The sequence below is a fragment of the Pezoporus occidentalis genome, unplaced genomic scaffold (assembly GCF_034315485.1).
Source record: "Pezoporus occidentalis ecotype Australia unplaced genomic scaffold, CSIRO_AGI_Poc_V1 ctg183, whole genome shotgun sequence".
Taxonomy (NCBI): Eukaryota; Metazoa; Chordata; class Aves; order Psittaciformes; family Psittacidae; genus Pezoporus; species Pezoporus occidentalis.
The window spans coordinates 1,666,861-1,687,711 of NW_026913673.1; the positions used below are offsets into that span (position 1 = coordinate 1,666,861).

The 20,851-nt window shown below is 45.3% G+C and overlaps 1 protein-coding gene and 2 long non-coding RNA genes across 6 annotated transcripts in view; 1 reads left to right on the forward strand and 2 right to left on the reverse strand.

Moving 5' to 3' along the window:
• AATF (apoptosis antagonizing transcription factor) overlaps positions 1-16,676 on the reverse strand; it is a 51,221-nt gene extending 34,545 nt beyond the window's left edge. For all 3 annotated transcript variants that reach the window (XM_062615773.1, XM_062615771.1, XM_062615772.1), the window contains exons 1-5: positions 16,578-16,676; positions 14,298-14,486; positions 13,564-13,986; positions 12,942-13,079; positions 263-377 (exon numbers count right to left, since the gene is read on the reverse strand). In XM_062615773.1, the coding sequence (XP_062471757.1) occupies positions 263-377; positions 12,942-13,079; positions 13,564-13,986; positions 14,298-14,486; positions 16,578-16,662 (950 nt within the window). In that variant the 5' untranslated portion in view covers positions 16,663-16,676. The remainder of the gene's footprint in view (positions 1-262; positions 378-12,941; positions 13,080-13,563; positions 13,987-14,297; positions 14,487-16,577) is intronic.
• On the forward strand, positions 15,872-18,575 carry LOC134162199 (uncharacterized). Its single transcript, XR_009964246.1, has 2 exons — positions 15,872-16,061; positions 18,275-18,575. It is a non-coding gene; the product is annotated as an uncharacterized LOC134162199 (long non-coding RNA).
• LOC134162196 (uncharacterized) overlaps positions 17,149-20,851 on the reverse strand; it is a 209,633-nt gene continuing 205,930 nt past the window's right edge. Inside the window, exons 4-5 of one of the 2 annotated variants that reach the window (XR_009964238.1) lie at positions 18,377-18,488; positions 17,149-17,760 (exon numbers count right to left, since the gene is read on the reverse strand). This is a non-coding gene — a long non-coding RNA (uncharacterized LOC134162196). Of the gene's footprint in view, positions 17,761-18,255; positions 18,489-20,851 lie in introns of those variants that run through there. The other variant, XR_009964239.1, reaches the window with a different exon arrangement.

Here is a 20,851-nt window from a genome sequence, read left to right on the forward strand (position 1 = left end):
GGAAACGTGAATTCTTAACAGCCCCTTCACTACCACCCATGCTCCTTCCACACCATGGTGAAATTTGTGGCAAAAGACCCAAGTTTTAGCTCTTTCTGTTATCAGCAAGATTACAAACCAGATGTTTGTTCAGAGTAGAGCAGCAACTGAGAGCTGAGAGAACAGCAGAGAGGGAGGATGGGATGGTCAGGAAGGTTCTGCATCGCCCTGTTTATTGAAGACCAAAAAGATTCCAAAAGGTCCTGTCTTGTTTTGTGGTTACCTCTCAGTTTTGGATTGTTTTCCATCTACCAGATGCCTCGTGCCTGGGTATTGATAAAGCAGCTCATCCTGAAGCTCCACTAGTACTTTCATCAATGCCTCCAGGGCTTTACAACCTGCAGAAGAAGAGACACAAGTGACCATTTCCCACTGGTGAACACTTAGGTTTGCTGCGCTTAGCTTCTCATCGTGAATGTGAATTTCTGCCACAGTTACTGCCTGTCCCATTAACTGTTTTTCTCTTAAAGATGTGTTTTTATCTTCAAACTGATTTATAGCTGTTAATGTCAACCACCACCACACTGGGAAAAAAAAGGGAGGCAAGGAGGCAGGACTGCCTCTTAAGCATCCACCTGGCTGCACACTGGGAATATACTGAGCTAGCGTTTCATCCACAAACATTCCAAACTGTAGCGCCTGAAGGATTAACATACTAAAGAAGCAAGTACTATGTGTAGAAGTGTCTGATAACACACACATATGACAACAACCTTTCTTGCTGACTCACCCATTTCTCTCCTCTGTGAAGCTCTGAAGCAGATGCCAGCTTCTGAATAGTATAAAGCAACACAAGGGAAAACGTGTATGTGTACATCTCATCTAAACCTGACCTCTGACCTTCCTTTCTTGTATATAATGTGTATGTTATAGGGAGCAGGAGGAAGGCAAGAAGAAAAACCAAACTCCTGCAGGGCTGTGACTACCACTGGTTTCTGTTCCACTGTGCTCACCACACAGGAAGTGTAAGAAATTAGATTGTAAGTAAAATTAAACGTAGCAAGATCTGATCTATGGGAGACACTTAAACAATGACCTGGCAAGTTTAATGAGGAGATTCTGATCAAAAAAGAAGAACTGCAGGCTCAGAGAGCCTTAGAAAGAAAGTGAAGAAAAGACTCGGGTGGAGAGGTGTATAAAATGATTAATATGTGGTGGGAAGTTTAGTTTTACAGGGATGAGTAGCTGCTTTCCAGGGTGTTTGCAGACACAAATGCTGAATGTAGATCTGATGCTGTGTATCCAGAGGCTTTGACAATTTCCCCCTATGCAAATGCAGAGAAAACGGTCTCTGTCCAATGATCTTATGCTCTCCAAGGACACACAGTTGCAGCTGACTGTGGGAGGGGTTAACTGCACACTGCTGCAGCATCTGCTCTTTAAAAACAGTTCTTCTGTGGTGACCAACAAGCCTCCCTGCAGCACGCTCTGATATAAAACAAGTGTTTGTCTGGGCCTACACAAACTCTCCCTTTGTACATTGCTATACATCAATCACAGCTCAGCTCTTACAGGTAAAACACTTGGCACACTTCTATCCAAAAACCTAGGCTGAACTGCATACAGATTCATTTCTATTTACCTGCCTCTGGTGCACTACCTTCTACTTTTACAAAGAAGCACTACAGGAAGGGGAAAACAGGCCCTGCCTGGGGGAAGGTAGCAGCACATGGCTTCAGGATCTGTTTTCTTGCAAGACAGTGAGTGGAGCTGCTCTGCTTAACCCCCAAATCTGTTTCTTTCTTTGTAGTTACCATAAAAGAATGGAGAGAACTTCTCACCACTCAACTCTATTTCTTTTTTATAACAGAGGAGCCAGAGATCATGGGCAGAGTGAGCAGCAAATCTCCATCAGCTAGACAGAGACACTGCAAGCAGAAATCAGCCCAGACATTCAGAGGTCTCAATCTCCCACATGTTACCACTGTGATATTGCTCAGTTGTCACCATCTTCAGATAGATTACAGCCTGACCTCAGTAACAGGAATGTCAAGGAGAAGATGCTTTAAGATTTTTGTTGTAGATCAGTTGTTGGACTCATCCTTCCCTGGCTCACAGTTCACTACAGACACGTTCTGCCCCCTTCTCTATGTAAACCTATTAATGGATTAGGTTTGCTGTACTTGTAAGAATCATGTGTTAGCATCAAAACAAATCCAAGAGACAGACAAAAGCCCCTTAAAAATGCATGTATTGTATGTGCCTGCAGCTAAAAGATCCCTTGAAAAAGGAAAGTGCCCCTAGCCCAGCCTCAGAGCTCAGCTTGCAGCAGCAAAATCTTCCCAACTGCAACACAGATGAATGTCTCCAGAGCTTCCCAAACTGTTTATTTTCTCCCTGTTGCCTACCCTCCAGCAGCTAAAGCACCCCAGGCAGCTTTGATCCTGTCAATTACAACCGGAGTAGCACTTCAGCTCGTCTGGGCCATGGTCAGCAGGCAAGGAATAATCTGCACTATAATGTGCTGGGGTAAATATTCTACCTTAGATAGACATCATTGTCAGAACTGACACCTTTAGCACTGGGCTGTATATCACCAGCAAGAAACACCTCCGGAGTGTCTGTGGCGAGACACTAAGTTGTAAAAGTCACTTTTAAGAGTCCATGGGAGCCCCTTCACTTTGTGTTCAGGAGTGAAAAAGTTGTTCCAGGTCCACCAGACAGCATATCAATCCACCAAGAAAGCTGGGAGCCAGCACCAGTAAATCAAAGTGTGCCTTTCTGTTAATACTCTCTCATATGTTCTCATTTTATACATCCCTTCACCCAGTCAGAAAGTAGCCCTGGAGTATTTAGCTCCATTCAGGGATAGCACTGCCATGTATCAAAGTGTCAGGAGACCCACACAGAGATGAAATCTGTCCTACTGCTCTCAACCCACAAAAATCAATTTTGTCAATGCCAGTGCTTACAGACAAACTGTCTGTGCTGCTGGCATCCCCTTGTATGTGCACATACATGTGGAGTGGCTCCTGGTACCATCCCCACCAGCCTCCTCCCTTCCTCCTGTGCCTCCACTGTCACTGAAGCCTGAGCACCGCCACACTGGGGACTTGCAGGGAACATAGCCCTTGTGCTCACCCATCACTGTAGGTTCTGCCTTGCTGTAGAAATGCTGCTTCCTGCACAGAAAAATAGCTGCGCTCTTATTCCTGACCTCTAAAAATGGGGTCTCATTTCATCTTCCCAAGCAGCTGTGGAGAGCAGCAGCTGGTGCAGAGCAGCAGGGACTGGCCTCATGTGGAGACACTTTACGTTGATGGAAAAAAGCCTGTGCCCTCAAGGCCAGGCTGTCAAAGGTATTCACAGAGAGCCAAACAGTGGGATTCCCAAAACTGCTCCACCCAGAAAAGCTCCTTGGTGCATCCAGCCAGCAGATTTGGGGTAAGACAGGGAGGGAATCCTAAAAACTGGGGCAAAACTCCCTGAATTTTTAATTCCATGGCTGCATGTTGCTGGCACCTAACGGGGTGTGATGGGGTGGCAGTGCTCCCCTGCAGAACAGTCTCTGCTTGCTACTGTGTACACACTATCTGCAAACAGAAACAGGAGCATCCTTACTGTGATGTACCAGCAGGAAACACCACACACCCAGGCCACAGCTGAAATTCAGAGCCCATGCCAAAGCTGGGAATTAAATTACTTCCCCCCCACCTCAATTAAATCTGAGGCTCTGGCATCACAGGAATAGCATCACATGCCAGCTTTTAATTTTCTGTGTATCTCCACAGGCTGTATGAAGTGCTCACACAGGAAAACTGGAACACGGCTGGTGTTTGAACCACAGTTTGCAGAGCAAAGCCAAGCTGCCAAATATTGTGCGAGTTCCTTGTGCCACTACCATGGGGAGTCACCAAGTCACCGCTGCCCAGGGCAGGCGCAGTGCCCCACTCAGATAAAAAGGAGAGGAATCAAACCTCTTCTACTTTAATATCTGCACATAATGAAAAGCATCTTTATCAGGTACACCCATTTATCCCAGCGTTCAGCTGAAGAGGGGGAATTTTCACTCCTTTCAAACGACTGCGGGACAGGAGTTAAACTACAGGTCACAATGGCACTCGATATGCTGGCCTGAGAACAATACTTCTCATTCAAATCCACAAGCCAGCCACTTGCACTAGTCATCCCCAGCAATTAATCCCCCCCGAAACACGTTTGATTAAATCTTTTCAAGCAAATCCTTTGCTTTGCTTTTGTTAGTTCACTTCTTGTCAACATCTATTAAAATATGCCTTTAATTCTCCCACAATCTTAAAAAACACCGATTCCACTGTCTTCAACTTTAATCAACTGTATGGCCGGCATTTTTCATTTCATAATAATGTGCTGTTTGGAATTCAAGAGGCAGGCTCAACATCAATCATTCGGCAAGAATTTTTCCACTGCAATAAATATGCAAATGAGGAGAGGCAGTCAGTCGTATTTCAGGCCCGACTTGCCAGTGTTTTAAAAAAGACACAAATTTATTAATTGCCGTTGGCCAGCGGAATCCTATTACTTTGGGCATTGATTACAAAGCTGTGTGAGTGATTATTGTGCAACTCGCAGGCTATCCAGGCATGAGGAAAAATTATTAAAGCAAGGCAGAGATTATCAACTCGGAATAACAATAAGCCTTAACATTTTAGGCCTCTAACTTCTTCAACAAAGAATTACGCCACAGCTCCAGTGTATCATAATTCTGAAGTCTGTCGGTATTACTTTTGGAGCTTGCTCTATATTCCCAACAGCAGAGCAACATTACCCAGCTAGCAAAAGGCGGGGAGAATTCCTCCAGGTATCACATCTTAAGCGTGGGGCTTTGGACAACAGCTTCCCTAGCATTCCCGCTGTGTTAACTCACTGTAGGAGGAACAACGCGGTGCAGGCAGGACTTCACTATCTTCAGTTTTGCACCGCTGTACATCCTGGTGCCAAAAGGCTACTGATAAGTCTAAGACAGAAGCCACAAGAGCCAGCATAGACTAAATTATAGGCTGGGTGCAAGCCCTTTGGCAGTGGAGAGTGGATTCTTTTAGAGGTGGTGGTGAGTTAAACACATGTATCCAGAGACTTGAGCTGAATCCTAGCACAAAGTACTTGTAAATCTGTCCAGATTATTTGGGACAATTGGAGTAACATTCCCTTCATGCTTCCCAAAACATGAGTTTGTGAAATTTTATCAAATGATAGGAGGAAAAAGGCCAACTTTTCTGCTGATTGCAATAAAAAAGGTCTGCTCCAAACCGAAGGCCCAATTTGCTGGTTCCATTGGAATGCAAATGATGCAAAAGCCTTTGCAGAGGGGAAAATTGTATTCCTTCAGCACAAAGGAGCCAATGCTGCAAACCCCTTTCACACCAGCAGTTCAGCTGACTCCCAAAGAGTTACAGAACAGACTCAATTTAGCCCTTTCACTCAAATATTACTGCATTTGGCGGCAAGGACAACAGGATCAGACATTGATGAGTTTGCTAAAAGTAAAGAATATAACTAGATGCAACAACAGAATAAAAGGTTTGGTATTCAAGGATTTTATTAGTGGGGGCTGGGGGAGGGGGAAGGCTGAGAAGGGAGAGAAAGAGAAACCCTTCCATGAAGTTCATGCTCTACTGATTCGCCTCCACCGGCATCTTTTGATATCAGCCTATACCAGGGAGGGGATGGGGCTTTAAAAAATGAGATTTATAAAACCTGATGTTTTACATTACTGTAAATGTAAAGAAGCTGACAGCACACATCCCATCTCTGCCAGGCAAGAACCCCCAGGTACACAGGCAGGAATGAGAAAGGAAGAGGAAATGTGAAATTTCATAGTTATCTAGATATTAAGGCCAGAAGAGAACATTAGCCCATCCAGACTGACCTCCCCATATAACACCAGGCCATTCATTATATTTATCATGACAAGCACTGAGTTTCCATCTCAAGGTAACCAATTGCCAATTAATCCAAGTTAGCTGACATTTGCACATGCTTGTCTGGACGCACCGCAAGCCTTTGTTCCCCTGTATCTTGTTTGTGGAGTACACAGACTCACACACACAAGTATTTAGCTAAACTCTATTTAATTAGCTATTAATTATCTTTGGAAACTCAAGTGCAAGCAAACCTATTTGATGTGCTTAAAGTGTGGTGTAATTCCGCCGTCCAGAGTTGGGATGGTATGGACTCTTCTACCACTGCCTGCACTAGAAATTAAGGCAGCTTTAAATAAACCTCAAACATCACTAGTGTCCAACCCATATGGCTATGGAGTTTACCCGTTAAGTGGGAGTGTTTCAGTTTTACCACATCTGTACAAGAGAAGCAGACAATTCTGTTCAAAAAGACTAATTATCACATGCTAAAAGCCTTGGCACCCCCTGAGGAAGGGCAAGATGGGTTTTGTCAGAGAAAACCCTCAAAAAACAGACAGAAAACACAAACTAAAACTGCATGTTAAATAAATAAATATCCTGCACTTCACCTTCCACACAGGATTTGTGAACAATTCACAGCCAGCAACAAAAAAAACACGAAGTATCTTACTGGTACCTTGCACAGCCCAAATCCTGCACATCACACACATACCGTCACCCACCTAAACATGCACAAATAACTGAGCTCCAAAAATGAGACCTGTGCCTTTGTCTAAAGCTTCTCACTTCATCTCCCTTCCCTCTCACTCACTGGCATGACACACAATGGCCACCCATGAGCAGATCATCCTTTCTGACCCCAGTTCTTACCAAAAGCTCTCCACAGCATAGGATCATTACAACAAAGTCTAAAAAAAAAACGGTCTGGTTCATTCATTTATTTTAGTTGAGAGAGAAGTCTTCATTAATGTCAACAGGCTTTGGCTCAGACCCAGAAAGAGTTGAATAGATTCTTCATTAGATCAGAGAGAAAAGGTGAAATTTGGGGACACCTGCATCCACATCCATTTAAATCAAATTCAGCCCTGCATGGACTGAAAAGCAGGATGGGTTTTGTATTCAGAAAGTGTCTAGACTAATACAATTCAATTAAAATGAACTACCAGTTTTAAGTGGGCTAGATCTGATCACAATAATTTACACTCAGGCCTGAAACCCAGTTCTGCTGTCACACATTTGCACAGGCTCCCAGTAAAAATCTTCAAAGCAAGAACGCATTTAAGTCCATGATCTTGCCTAGCACCAATTAATCCTGTAACTGCTCCGTGCCTCTGGAAACTGTGCAATCTGCCTGTGCCTCAGTTCCTCCCCCACTCCCCTGTGACACCTACCCTGCTCTGTGTTAATGTATTATCATCTCCAGATGTATGGGTGGATACAGTTTAGTTTTAAAAGCCATCCACAAATAGAGATGATGATAAAATTACAAGTGAATTATTGGCAGCTGATTCCTGCACAGCTTCTCTGGAAAACCCAAAGTCTATAAAGCACATTTCATGTGACAGCTTCCCTCTAACCAGATGTGTAAAACGACAACCAGGTGAAGGCAAGGAACAACCCCACCAGAAGGAGGATGCTGCACAATTGGAGAGGAGGACACCTTGCCAGATACATCCTCTCTTACAGGAAGTGGAACAGGCTCTTTGCTACTTAAGGCAGACTTGATCTTACTCAGTCAACGCTTAACCAGCTTCTTCAACAGGATTTACCTGGATGTCCTACAGAATGTATTTATTCAATTTTTTAAAGATCAGGAACCAAAGTAACAGAACCCAGACAAAATCCTCTATTCAAAAGACACTAAGAACATACACTAAAGAGATACTGAATAAAATCAGTCCTGAGCTCCTTTCCAGCAAAATATTACAGAAGCAACCCAGAAGAAAATGAAGCTATTCAGTTGTGAAGCATTCATACAGAAACATTTAATATGCAAGAATGTAAAACCAGAAAACACATCACATATTTGGAGGTCTCCTGCTGGCAATGAATGTAAGTGGGATTCTTAATCACATCCTTAAGAGGCCTTGTCCACAAATGTGCTGTTTAGTCACAAGCCACAGATATTTGTCACAGGAGCAGTTAACCAACCTGGCAAACCAAGAGTCTTATGCAGGTCCGCATAGCTTCAGGTGCAAGCAGAGTCCTTTACCAGCACACTCAAAACAACATAGCTTTTTCCACCCCAGAAACAGACATTTCTGGGTCAAAGTGTTTCAACTGGACCTTACATTTGAGGAACAAAAAGTCAGCATCTCCTCCATTTCCAGAAGGCAACAAGCACCCAGACCTATACAGCCCCAAGCAAGGCCTGCAAAGTTTATGTGCTCCTTTTAGCTCTACTCTTCAGTAAAACATAATTAAACATCAACCCTTGGCTAGCTGCACCTGAGATGTAACACCTTAAGGGAATAACTAATCAATGTGTAATACAGATTCTCCAGCAAGTGACTCTGAGTTGCAGAAACTGGCCACAGTAAGAGTATGAACAGTGAGCTGTTTCCTGCAAACCTTATGTGTAGCTCACACTCATTTCCCTTCTTTCATCTTTCTACATTTTTCTTTTGAATCAAGTTTCTTCCCAGCATCCTATTTAAAACATATACTGACAAGGCACTGTACTGAGAAGTTGAGGCTGCTGCTCCATTAATACATTTATAATCCAAGCAGCTTTGGGGATACAGGCCTTGCAAGCACATGGAGCATTTCATTTGATTTTATCTGATTCACTTTATTCAGGTTTATTTTCTTACTGATCACAAACCTTTGTATAACTTCTCCACAGCTCAACAAAGTGTAAAGAACAGTTAATATTTGTTGTCCCCACTTCTGTTCCTTCAGTGAGCAAACCCATTCTTCCACACCCTGCATATCTGCCTCTTACCAAAACCAGTATTTCCCCCATTTCTCCAAAACAATTTATCTTGAGCTTATGCTAAAGAACAGCCATGTGGTATTCCAGAGTTTTCTCTTAATCCACTGACAGACAGAGTCAAAGCAAAAACACCTACAAAAATTAAGCCAGCAGTTTGCATTTCAGGCACCTACTGAACTCTTGGGAACATATACACATGAAAACATACACAACTACTCATCCCTTTAAAGTCTTGCCATTTCCATCAGGATCTTGCAGAATCTCACCTGGGTTTCTGCCTGCTTTTAACTCATCTCACCAACTAAAACCTGAAAATAACATGTTATAGTATTTAAAAGCCAGAATTCCCAGCTCTTTGGGAACATAAAGTACTAGTCAACAAAACATTCCCAGCTCAGTATTTTCAACCAGAATTATCTTTAGACAAAGTAATGCAAATAGCAGGAACAGAGCTACACATCAGTACTTGGGAAGCCCAGCTACAGAGGGCACATGGAACAACAGCTTCTAGCCTGTGTCAACTGAGAGAGATCATTGCTTAAAGCTCTTGTTGCCCCCCTGCCCCCCAATCAGCTGCAGGGTTTTTGTCACTGTATCAAGATTTAACAGAACAAGCCCCAGACGTAGGAACTGGTTAAATCCTGACACTGGATGTGGCTTCACTGATGTTGCTTCCACCTTTTCTTTGGCTCTTTCACACTCTTGAGGTCATTTTTTGTGACATTTTCCTGAGATCCACTTCTAACCTTCCTCCCCCTTGAAAACACACGCACAAATATGAATGGCAGGCATGCAATCTGCACAGAGCCACAGCACAGAAACTTGCACCTTGCACTCTTTTTCTATGTAAATAATGCAAGGATCCTGCGGGAACATGCCAGGGATTGGAATTTTTAATTAATGGGTCTCTTTAATGTGCAAATCAGGAGCAGGCTGCAAATTCTGACTTGCATTGATTATGAAAAACATTAATTGAACGTGCAAGACCCCAAACAGAGGCAACATCTCAAGCCCTGGACTAGACTGGAAGATATGGTGCAAGAGAATACAAATGTATCTTGAAGAAACAGACCCTGGGCAGCAGCACCTCAGGAACGTGAGCTGTGGGAGCTCACGTGCGCGGTGCATTAAACATTTGCGCTCTGCTGTGATTTCAGCATTAAAACCCACTCTAACTTGCTCCATGGATGCAAACCAGGAATAAACAGAAGCTCCATGACCACAGTTTGCTCTCCAATTTGTATGTAAAAAGTGACAAAAAAAAAAAAAATATCTGGAACATAATTAAAGATTAAATAAAAAAAAAAGGAGGGGGAAAGAAAAAGTAAGACAGCGCAAACAAAGCAAGGCTGTCTCTTTAAACAGAAATTCATCCTATATAAATTATGGCCATAAACTTTTCCTGCAGTGCAGCCTAATTAATTCTTGTTCTATACACAAAGGGAAATGCTGGGTGACAAATGGGTGTGAAGCCTGAAAGCTGCCAGGTCTGCAAAACATTTTCTACTTCAATTTATAAGCAATTTTGCAGTAAATCATCCAGCAGAACCTGAGATCTCAGGAATCCAGAGTGTCCAAACCATGGGGCATCATTAAAGAAAAAAAAAAAAATTACAAAAAAATAATAAATTAAAACACTAGAGGCTTTGTAACCTCCACTCTCAAAATTGGGAAAACAAGCATGACCTTACTGCGTTCACTCAGATTTAGCTTTGAAACTGCAAATGTATAGAGCACTGCTGCCTACTCTTTAACACAATTATACTCAAACCTAAGGGGATTTCACTACCACCACTAACCGCACAGAGGGTTGCCACAAGTGGAATACAGCAAGGAGACAAATACACGAGGGACTGTTTTCCACTTCAAAAAATTCATCCTTCTTGTGAGCACAGAGCAGAGATTTCCTGAGAAATGGAAGGACTTGGGATAAATCACTGAGTGCTCTGGGACAGCTTTCAGAGATGCAAAGGACCAGTGCAGGTCCTCAGAGAGGTGGGTGCAGAGACCTCTATGCACTCCTGTCTTCAGCAGGCTACAGAGCACATCCAGAGTCTGAATTTTTGGCACCAACTGCTTTGTGCAACATCAACATGAAATCATTTCTTCCTGTTCAATGAAAGCATGCCAAATTTCTGTTGTGGATTTGGAAAGGAGCTGAGGCTTGCCTGAAAGGGGAGTACTATCCCGTCCAAAACAGTGTCAATGTCATGATTATCCCAAATCCTGTCCAAGACCAAAGTGCATCACATACAATGAACCACCTCAACATTCAGTATTTAAAGTCCCGTCTTACTTTACAGGACACTCATCTTTCAACTTACTCATGCACAACTCTTCTATTTTTTCAAGTCTGGGGAATGGGATCCTACTCACCCAATGGTAGCACAGAAGGTATGAGAACTCACGAGTATTTACCCAGCCTACTACATGCCCATTCAGAACCAAGTAAGACAGTTTATTAAATATATTATGATGTATACTTTCAGAATTACTTAGTTTCACCTCCTGAATGGACAGGCCACAGCCCTGCTATCCAGGCAGAAGCTCTGGACTTAAAATGTAGCACAGCTCAGCCTGCACACTGGGTAACGCTCTAGCTGTTATCAGACATGAATCCCTCTCACAAGGCCTAACACAGCAAGAGAGAAACAGGTCTTTGCCACGTAACACCAACTATATCCCTAGTCTTTCAGAAGATCTTCATGTCTAAGTTTACTCTTTATTTCATGCTTGGCACTTTGTAACCTCTGGAAAGAGCATCTTTGCAGGGCAGTGAAAGACAGCTGCACTGCATGGTAGTGTAGCTCATCAAAAACTAGTTTATTGTAACCTACTCCAGCTTTATTTTCTTCCTGTCTTCACAGATGAAATCCAGAACACAAACCCAGGCTACCAGGGACATCCGAGTACACTACTGCAACTTTCTGTGATAAGACTATGAGATGAGAGTGGGGAGGAAACTGCTGGGCAGTTACTAACAGTGGATTTTGCTTCAGCGTTCTGAACAACTGAAAGATCAGCCTCCCTGCTGTACTGCGTACAGTATTATACTCCATGCTCTTGGATGTATTTTGCTTATGGGAAATATCAAAATGTCAACCATTGTTTCTGTTAAAGGTCTTTAATGATATTGCATTTTAGACCTGTAATGAAACATGGTGCTCGGTGCAGTTTGTAATGCATCTCATTAAATACATTAATAACATGTATTTCACTGAAAGGTCAGCTTAGTATTGTTGGGAGTTTGCCTTTTTTCCCTTAATCACTTAATTTAAAGCAGCAGAGCTAAGTTTAAAATGTAACAGATCTCACCTGCTGTAACTCCAGATAAGCTGATTAGCTGCCATGTTCAGGTGAGGTATACGCCCTGAGAGTCTACACCTGGTGTAGGCACAATGATGGGGAAAGTTCCTAATCCAGTTTTGAGATGAATTGTGCCAGGCCAGGCCAAAATGTCTCAATGCCTCTTGATGTTCATTAATTTGTGACTTCTATAAAGTTCATTAATTTGTGATTAATGCAATCAGAAGACAGCATGTCAGGGAGAGACACCAATACCTGCAGTCGTTTGTATTTGTTCCTAAGGATAACGTACCAGACATTCATCTCCCTGTGCATTTAACTCCAATAAAAAAAGGTGTCTAATTCTAAAAATTAAATAGACCCACAACACAGTGAAGTACTTTGCAATTACCAGCTGGAGCACGCAATTGTATTTGCCATATTGGAGAATCTACTACAAATCTCACCAGATCAATATCATTAATAGTGATCCTAAGAAATAAACAGACAAAGCAGCTCCAAGCTGAAAAGGTATTTGCTGCTGATTTAACAGCACAGGCCCTCTCTTACGGGCTTCATTACTCCTGGTTAGGGCAAATTTTTGTATTCACTGCCCCGGCACAAAATTGGTACCACAAGGTGTCTCTGGACAAGGTGTCTCTTTGTCTGGGGTAGAAAACAGGTGGAACTTCATTAACAATTAAGGCAACACAAATCAACAGCTAACACAAGGCACCTGGAACTCAAAGCCCTCACCTTCCTATTAACTCTTTCCTACACAGGCAAACCATACTGGCTACAGTAGTCTAACTAAAGTAGAGAAATAAAAGAATTCTTACAGTTCTCAACAGCGTTGTCAAATTCCTGTCCACCTTCCTTCCTGAAGGTTGGGTAAGTGTCTGGCTGTGGAAGCCGGTTGACTGTTACAAGCGCCTTCTGCATCTTGATTCTCCCTTCCAGTAGCTGATCCCACAGAGCTTTATAAAAAAGAGAAAATAAAGCAATATGATCCTGACTGCAATTCTAGAATCCACAAAAGAAAAATCATCTTTTTCCTTTACTGTTTAAAAGTACATTCTGCACATGGGGGTTTGATCATTTAATAGGACAAACAGGAAGAAACTGCAGTCAGTATAACATTTTCAGAAGAAACAGAAATGGCATCAGCACTCCCACTGTGGTAACTCCCCATCCCCACCAATACCACAAGCAATTTACTACTGGTTCAGTTAGGCCAGTGGATAAATACACTTCATAACCTGAGATTTTGTAGCAACAGTGACACCATCTTGCCTAGCAGATCTGGCAGACCATTTGCAAATGTGACTAGAGCTGCTGTAGCATGCCCATGCAGTATGCTAACAGCATGTTAACATGCTGAAGTGGCTCCTAACATGGCCAGTTTCTATGATGTCAGCAATGTGAAAGGCTTGACAAAATACAAGGCAAATGTGTACAAACCTAGCTGATTCTTCACTGCTTTTCCTTTTTCTACTTCTTCAGTCTCTTGTCCTTTTGAGAATGTCATCACCCCCCCATCATCTTCGTGGTCTTTGGTTTCTTCTACACTGTCATGGTTTTCACTCTCATATTCCTCCTCATCACTTCCTTCTTCCATGCTGGCATCATCTTCATCTTCATCTTCCCCTTCACTGATTCCAACATCATCCATCCCCTCTGTAAATTTCTCAAAGTCTGTGATGTTCTGGAAGCTGAACTTCGATTCCTTGGTCTTGGCAGACGGATCTGTCTCTTCATCATCTTCCAAGTCATCCTCTTGGTCACTGCCAGCACTGTTCAGCTTCTCCTTGGTTTTAGTGCCTAAGCTGCCATTCTCTTCCGAATCCTCGCTGCCACTGTACCAGTCATCTAATGCTTCTTCAGCTAATAATTAAAAGAGAAAACAGTTATTTATTTACCAGCAAAATATGCCTTTTTGCAGCCCGCATCATCAACAGTTACAGGTTTGGGCTATTTGAGCTCCGAACTCCATTTTATCATCATACAACGTTACTCCTGAATTTCGGGAAGGCACTTCAAGACGTCCAACTAAATGTACCTGTTTATTGCCCTGTAACAGGGACCTAAAGTTTGGCATCTCAGCTCACACGGCCCTAGCTCTGTAGTTAACTAATAGTTAACTACTCAAATTTCAACTAGTCTAGTGAAAAGGGGAAAGAAACGGCATTTCTTACCAGATCCTTCTTCAGATACAGCATCTCCCCAGAGTTCTTCCTGCAAAGCTTTGCGGGATGTTGCTTTTCCACTGTACCTTTTATCAGCTTCCAAGAGAGAGGCTGAAGCTTTTTTCCGTATGTTACCAACAGGTAAAACGTCATCTGCAGTTTCATCCTCAAATCTGTCAATCACTTTAGCAACTGTAGCTGTGGGGAACAGAAAAAGGGAGGGATATCTAAACTGAACTGAATTTCAGACTAGAACCACCAGGTGCAGGAAGGAGTCATGGAAAACTCCCCATGCTCCACAAACAAAAATACACTGCAAAGGTGAGCTGGATGGCAACACAGCCTCACAGAGGAGCCTGGCTTTTAGGCCCTGAGAGCTGAATTCTTTCTTTTGAATGAACAGTGCCCACATTCACTCTTTCCTTCCTGCCTCCTCTTTAGAGGACACACCTGAAACTAAGCCTGCCCAAGCCCTTCCAGAGATTCATGAGAAATACAGTCCTCCAGGTGCAGGGCTCAGCAAAATAGGACTGCCTTCACTCCATGCTTACAGAATGAAAGAGGAAGTCTGCAGTTCAGATGCACTTTGGCCTCTTGCTACACAAAAATACATAAACACTTCAGAAAACTAAACAGAGAAAAATCATTTCGCTTGGTTATTACCCTCTTTCATACCCATCTTCTCCAGAACACAGGTACAGAGCAGTCCAGCAAAGAGAACACACCATACCAGCCCACCTCCCTATTTCCATTCATGTGCAAGACACCCTGCATGCAAAATTACAGGGTTAGCTTTGTTCACCCAACTGAGTGATCCAAGTGGCTGAACATCGCTAAGTGCTCTTTTAATGTTCTTTGGAAATGTAAATGTCTCACATATAGTGTTTACCCGAGACAGGGGGGAAGGAAAAAACATCTGCTCACAACCAAAGCAGGTCTAAATACAGTCACCCCAGCTACAAGAGATGCAGAGCACCAAGGAGTGAATGGGCAAAAGGGGCAGACCTGTGGCGCTCAATGAGTCTTCTGGCACTCTGTCTTGGCACCCCTGATGTATGAAACTAAACCATGATTATTAAAATGGGGAAGCATCTCTGCCGACTATGTTAATTTCCCAATGGTTACTAAGAGGTTGCTTACAAGACGTTATTGCTCTCACACAGATTTGTACAGAGGATCCAAGCCAGCTGGCACATTTACTATGAACAGCGCTTAGTACCTCCTATCACCAACCAGTGCCAGTGTGTAACGGCTAACTCACAGTGTCCAGAGGCGAGTGCAGGAACCTGGGACAAGATGTCCTACAGAGGAGCCCTACCCCATGGAGAAAATGCTCTGGAGAGGGTAAGCCAAGGAATCAGCAGGCACCAGCCTGGAAAGAGGACACCGCCACCTACATGCCATGGGAGAAGGGATGGATACCAAAAACCACAACTAAGGCAAAACCACCTTGGTTAAAGATACAAACCGAGACTTGGCCGTTGTTTGGCATCAGACAACCCGTGTGCAATGTGCTGAGCCCTACTCCGCGCACATGGAATGTGTACAGGGCTGTCACCAGCGGCCCGGCCTCCCAGCTCCCTCAGCCGGCCCGGCCGCGCTGCTCCGGCAGAGGAACCGTCCCGTCCCGTCCCGCCGCTCCGCTGTTACAGCTCTCTTCTCCTGCAGATTCCCAGCCGGATCTGCTCCCAGCCCGGCTCTGCACAGCCCAGCCCGGCCTTGGCAGGCCTGAGGAAACTCGGCGCTGAGGTGACTCCAGCCCGGGGCCCTGAGGTAAACCCGCTCCCTGAGGTAACGCCGGCCCCCAAGATGGCCGCTACCCCTGAGGTAACTCTGGTCCCCCCGGCCATGGCCCCGACCCTAAACAAACAAACCCTGCTCTCTGAAGGGGCCCTGAGGTAACGCGGGTCCCCATGAAGGTAACTCCGGTCCCTGAGGTGTTCCCGACTCCTGAGGGAACCCCAGCCCGGGCTCCTGAGGGAACCCTGGTCCCTGACGTAGCCCCTGCCCTCGCAATGGACCACCCAGGCGCGGTGCGGCGCGGCGGGCAGCTGCGAGCCGAGGGCCGTCCGGCTCTGGGAGCACAGCGGGGACACCCGGCTCCCCAAGGGGGCAGACCGAGGCGTCCGCGGGGATGACGGGGTCCCGTCTGCGGCACCGGACCGGGCATGGCCGAGCCACCCCCTCGACTTCCTCCGCCACGTGCGGCCGGTCCGGCGGCGCCCAGCAGCGCCCATCGCGCCCCCGGCGGCCGCGGGTATTAAACCCTCCTCCCGGCCCCCCCCTCACCTTCCTCCGCGTCGTCCTCGGGGTCGCGGAAGCTGGGCCGGGGGTTGAGCAGCTCCTCCAGCTGCTGCGCTAAGGGCGCCGCCATCTTGTCACGGCAGGGAGGAGGGAGAGAAGGGAGGGGCCGCGGGGCGGGGCTATACAGGGGTGGAGCCATGCGGGGCGGGGCCTGAGGCGCGTGGGACGGGCTGGGTCCTAGCTCCCGCCCGCCCGGCCGTAGGTGCCGGTTCCTGGTCCCCCCACTGATGGAGGATAACGATAACCGCATAGCCGAGCTGTGGGAAGCGGTGTGATGAAGCTGAGCAGCACTGGAATAACGGTATAGTGGCATAAAAGCAAAATCCTAATATATAATATCAAATACTACAGCTGCTTTAACTCACATTGCGCCTTTTTAGCACTGGTGGCTGCACAGACCTGAATTAGCTCTTTCCTTGTTCCATATGCTAAAGATCCCCAGCCTCTGCTGGAGCCAGGGTCTCTCTTAGAATGGTGGGTTCATAGTTAGCCCCAGTCCTGGTACACAGACAGCTCCTTACACCAGACTTACACCAGATGGCTCCTTACACCAGAGTTACACCAACCTCACCAAATCCACACCAGCACCAAAGCTCCTGGAGTGCTTTTGCCCAACTCTCACCTAGAAGGAGCAACGAAGTGATGGAGAAGTGGCCAGCCAAGAGCATTAATGAGAACAGGTTCTTGGGTTTGCCACCAGCAGCTTCTCCAGGCTGCTTTGTGGGGTGAAGTGACCCCAAAACACAAAGGTGGACCTGGAATTAGGGAATGCCAATGGGAATTAGCACATACTTTGTCACAAGGGAGTAGGGACCTTAATCTGCATCTTGGATTCAAGTTGCAGACACAGGTTTGAACTTCAGACCCTACAATGAACAGCTTCAGGGAGTCAGCCTGGACTCCAGGACCTGGGTTTTCCACAGCTGGCATTGAGATTTTCCCCAGGAAGGTGCCAACAGCAACCTGCAAACTTGAGCTGGTTCGAGCCCTGGTTGGGAGAAGAGCTGCGTAAGCTGCTGCTCATCCCCTTTGTGTCCACTCAGGACTCTTACCTGCTTTTAAAGGCTCTACAAATGAATCCGGACCTGGTTTCTAATTGGGATGCAGAGCGGTGGGGGCTGCACAGGTCGGGGTGCTCCCGCAGCAGCGTTCAGTGCGGGCAGCTCTCCTACAGAGGGCAGAGGAATATCATTAATTATCGCAGCCATCCATGCTCCCGCCACCGGGGTCCTGCAGAGGATGGATGGGAAACACCCCAACGTCTCACCCCTTTCTCACACGCCCCGGGGCCTCCCCCTATAAAACCCTATGATCTCGGGTAGTGCACAAACAATATACAATTCAATGTTTATAAAAACTAATGTTCACTGAAAATGCACATTTCCATCACAAGCAAAACCCTTGGAGTTCATGCTGTTGAGCATCTCACTCCTTCATACTGTAGTTTGTATTTATTTCATCACACCGTGATTGACAGGTATAATGCTCTGCATTATATACTATGTGGGTTTACCATTGCTCCAGCAATGTGACATTAAGCACTACTATCATTTGTTTTTCACTAAGACATGGGTTTATAAACCAGGAAACCTGAAAACCAGGGGACGGGTACTGTGTGTCTTCCCTGGCTTTGCTTCTAGGTCTTTCTTTTTCCTTTGAGTTCGTAGATGTTTTATTTCCAGAGTAAAAGATGCCATTGCAAACAAAGGGAGGAGCCTGGAGAAATAAATCTACGGAAAATTAAGGAGCAGAAACAAGTGAAACAGGAGTAACAAACCACTCACCTAAGCAAAGAACCAGTGCCAAGAACCCCCCTGCGTAACTGCATTTTCAAACCTCTGCACTCTTAAAGAGTGAAAAGGGGATGTTCTCTAACCTCACGAATAATAAATAGCCCTGTTAATAAAGGAAGAGAGAGGCTTTTAGTGATGGTTAAATACTACATACCCAGTATAATTAATAAAAAATACACAGTGAGCTGCATTACTCCTTTGGAGTGAAAAATGGGCTGCTTAAAGTCAGCAGTGTTTTTGCCCCTCACGCCAGCGAGATCAGGATTTCACCCACTGAGACTAATGGGACAACTGGTCGGTATAAATCCCAAATCCAGCAATGCATTAAGATTCCTGTATGTACAACTGCAAACTCTAACAGAGCCTATAGACCTGTTTCTTTTCTGTCCTGCTTCCATTGCTTACACTGGTGCAAAACAAACAGGAAGGCTACACTCACACACATGCATTGCACACGTACATTACATGTGTCCTCCATGTGCAGGGGTTAAGGGGGAGCCCCAGACTGGGCCCTGCTCTGGTTACTGGGGTCAGCACAAGGCGCTGGTAGTTCACAGTGTTTGACAAGGAGATCCAGTCACTATAAACCCACATCAAGGAGAAAACGCAGTGTGTGGAAGTCACGGATTGTTAACGTATTGCACCGCCGGAGCCTCCTTCCTCCCCGTTCATTCCCTCTCTTTTGCCTTTCACTTAGCAGGGTAATTAAAAGAGACTCTCAGGCTCGCTTTTAATTTCTGGTTCACATGCCCTCAAACCACGCTGCTGTGGTTTGCACTCAGGATCATGCGGGGGAATATTTGTACCAACCCAAATCTATCAATACATCTTAATTCCAGACAATCACGAAAGCCTTTCCTGCATCACGGTGCGCTCCGTAAACCCCTCTGCCTATTTATGAACTATAAGCAGAAGCCATCAAACTGACTGACAGAATTCCTGTGGCATTTTTTCCTCTTAATTTTCCTTTCTATTTACACGCTGATTTGCTAAATGGAACTAACACCCTAAACACAGGGCACCTAAACAAGTGCATCTGGAACAGCCTGCGCTGCGAGCAAAAAGGCGCTTCTAATTCCTCACACCCAGCCTCTTGTGCTCCCGTGTATCCGTGGAGCTTGTCATCCTGTAGGAAATTGTCAGATGAGAGGGTAGCTTTGGCAGTGAAGGACCACATCATCCTCGTGCGTCTGTGTAATTACAGGTTATTAACAGGAATCCATTTTCCAGGGCATTTCTTAAAGGTATAAATAAAGGGACGTGTTGGAAACGTGAAGCCGTTCAGACACCACCAGCGAATAACTCGCTGCTCGCCCGCGGAACCTGCGCTCAGCGGAGCGGTGGGAGCGAGGTGGGCTGCAGGCTCCGGGCTGCCATGGGATTCCCATAGAGATCCACGGGAATGACAGGCGCCGGAGCCGCGTCTCCTGGATTTAATTGAATTGCATTATCAACGGCAGGATTTGACCCATATCCGGAGGACTGCGCGCCGCCCAAAAATAGCTGCAAGCCCGAGCTGAGCTTATCTTTCCAATGCTTTGGCTAGCAAATGTAATTTCCCAAACCAGGCTTTCTCGTTGCAGCCAGGCTATTCCATTTGAGATTTCCCTTTCTTAAATCAGCAACACAATTTGTCAGGGAAATAGGGGGGAAAAGAAGAGGAAAAAATGGGGGAGAAGCAGAAAAGAGCACTCATAAACCCACCTCCTAAAATAAATGACCTGAGAGGACATTTCGGTTATGTACATTAAAAACCACTCTCCTTATTAATATTTATTGCTGTTTCTCACCTGTGTTTTTATTGACTGGGGTGGTTGGGGTATTCCTAACCCACCACTCACTCAGAAAACACAACTGTTTTAAAGATTTAATCAACCCTTAATGGCTCTTACATCTAGGACCAGAATGAATACAGTGAGCCTGAATAGGCGCGCAGCCTGAAGATGCTTCCAGCAGATAAGGATTTTAAAGGCCACCCAGAGACAATCCAAAAACAGGAAGAAAACCTTTTTTAGACAGAGCCAAAATCTCTATTTTTCATCCACAAAAAGCACACACACACACACACACCCCCGTGCACACTGGTTTGTGCAGGAACACAGCACACAGCTCTCACAGAGACACTGAGCACAACCATGCAGGGCAGTGCTCACTCCCAACACTTCCCCGCAGCTCGCTCCGGCTCCATGGAAGCTGGGGGGGATATTTTCCAGCTCACATTCCCAGGCTGTGCTGTGTGACCGTTCCCACACCATATAAAGAGACCTTTTGACCACGCCACACTCAACCTGTCCTGCAAACTTGGGCTTCCTCGAGGAGCAGAGTGAAGAGTTTCATTCCAAACCATGTGAGATACCGGCAGCTGCTTTAAGGCTTGGATTCTGCAGGAAGAACTTGGATTAAAACCAATCAGGAAAAGAACTCGAATTCTTGCAGTTGCCAAAACCACTCTCCAAGAGCGCACCA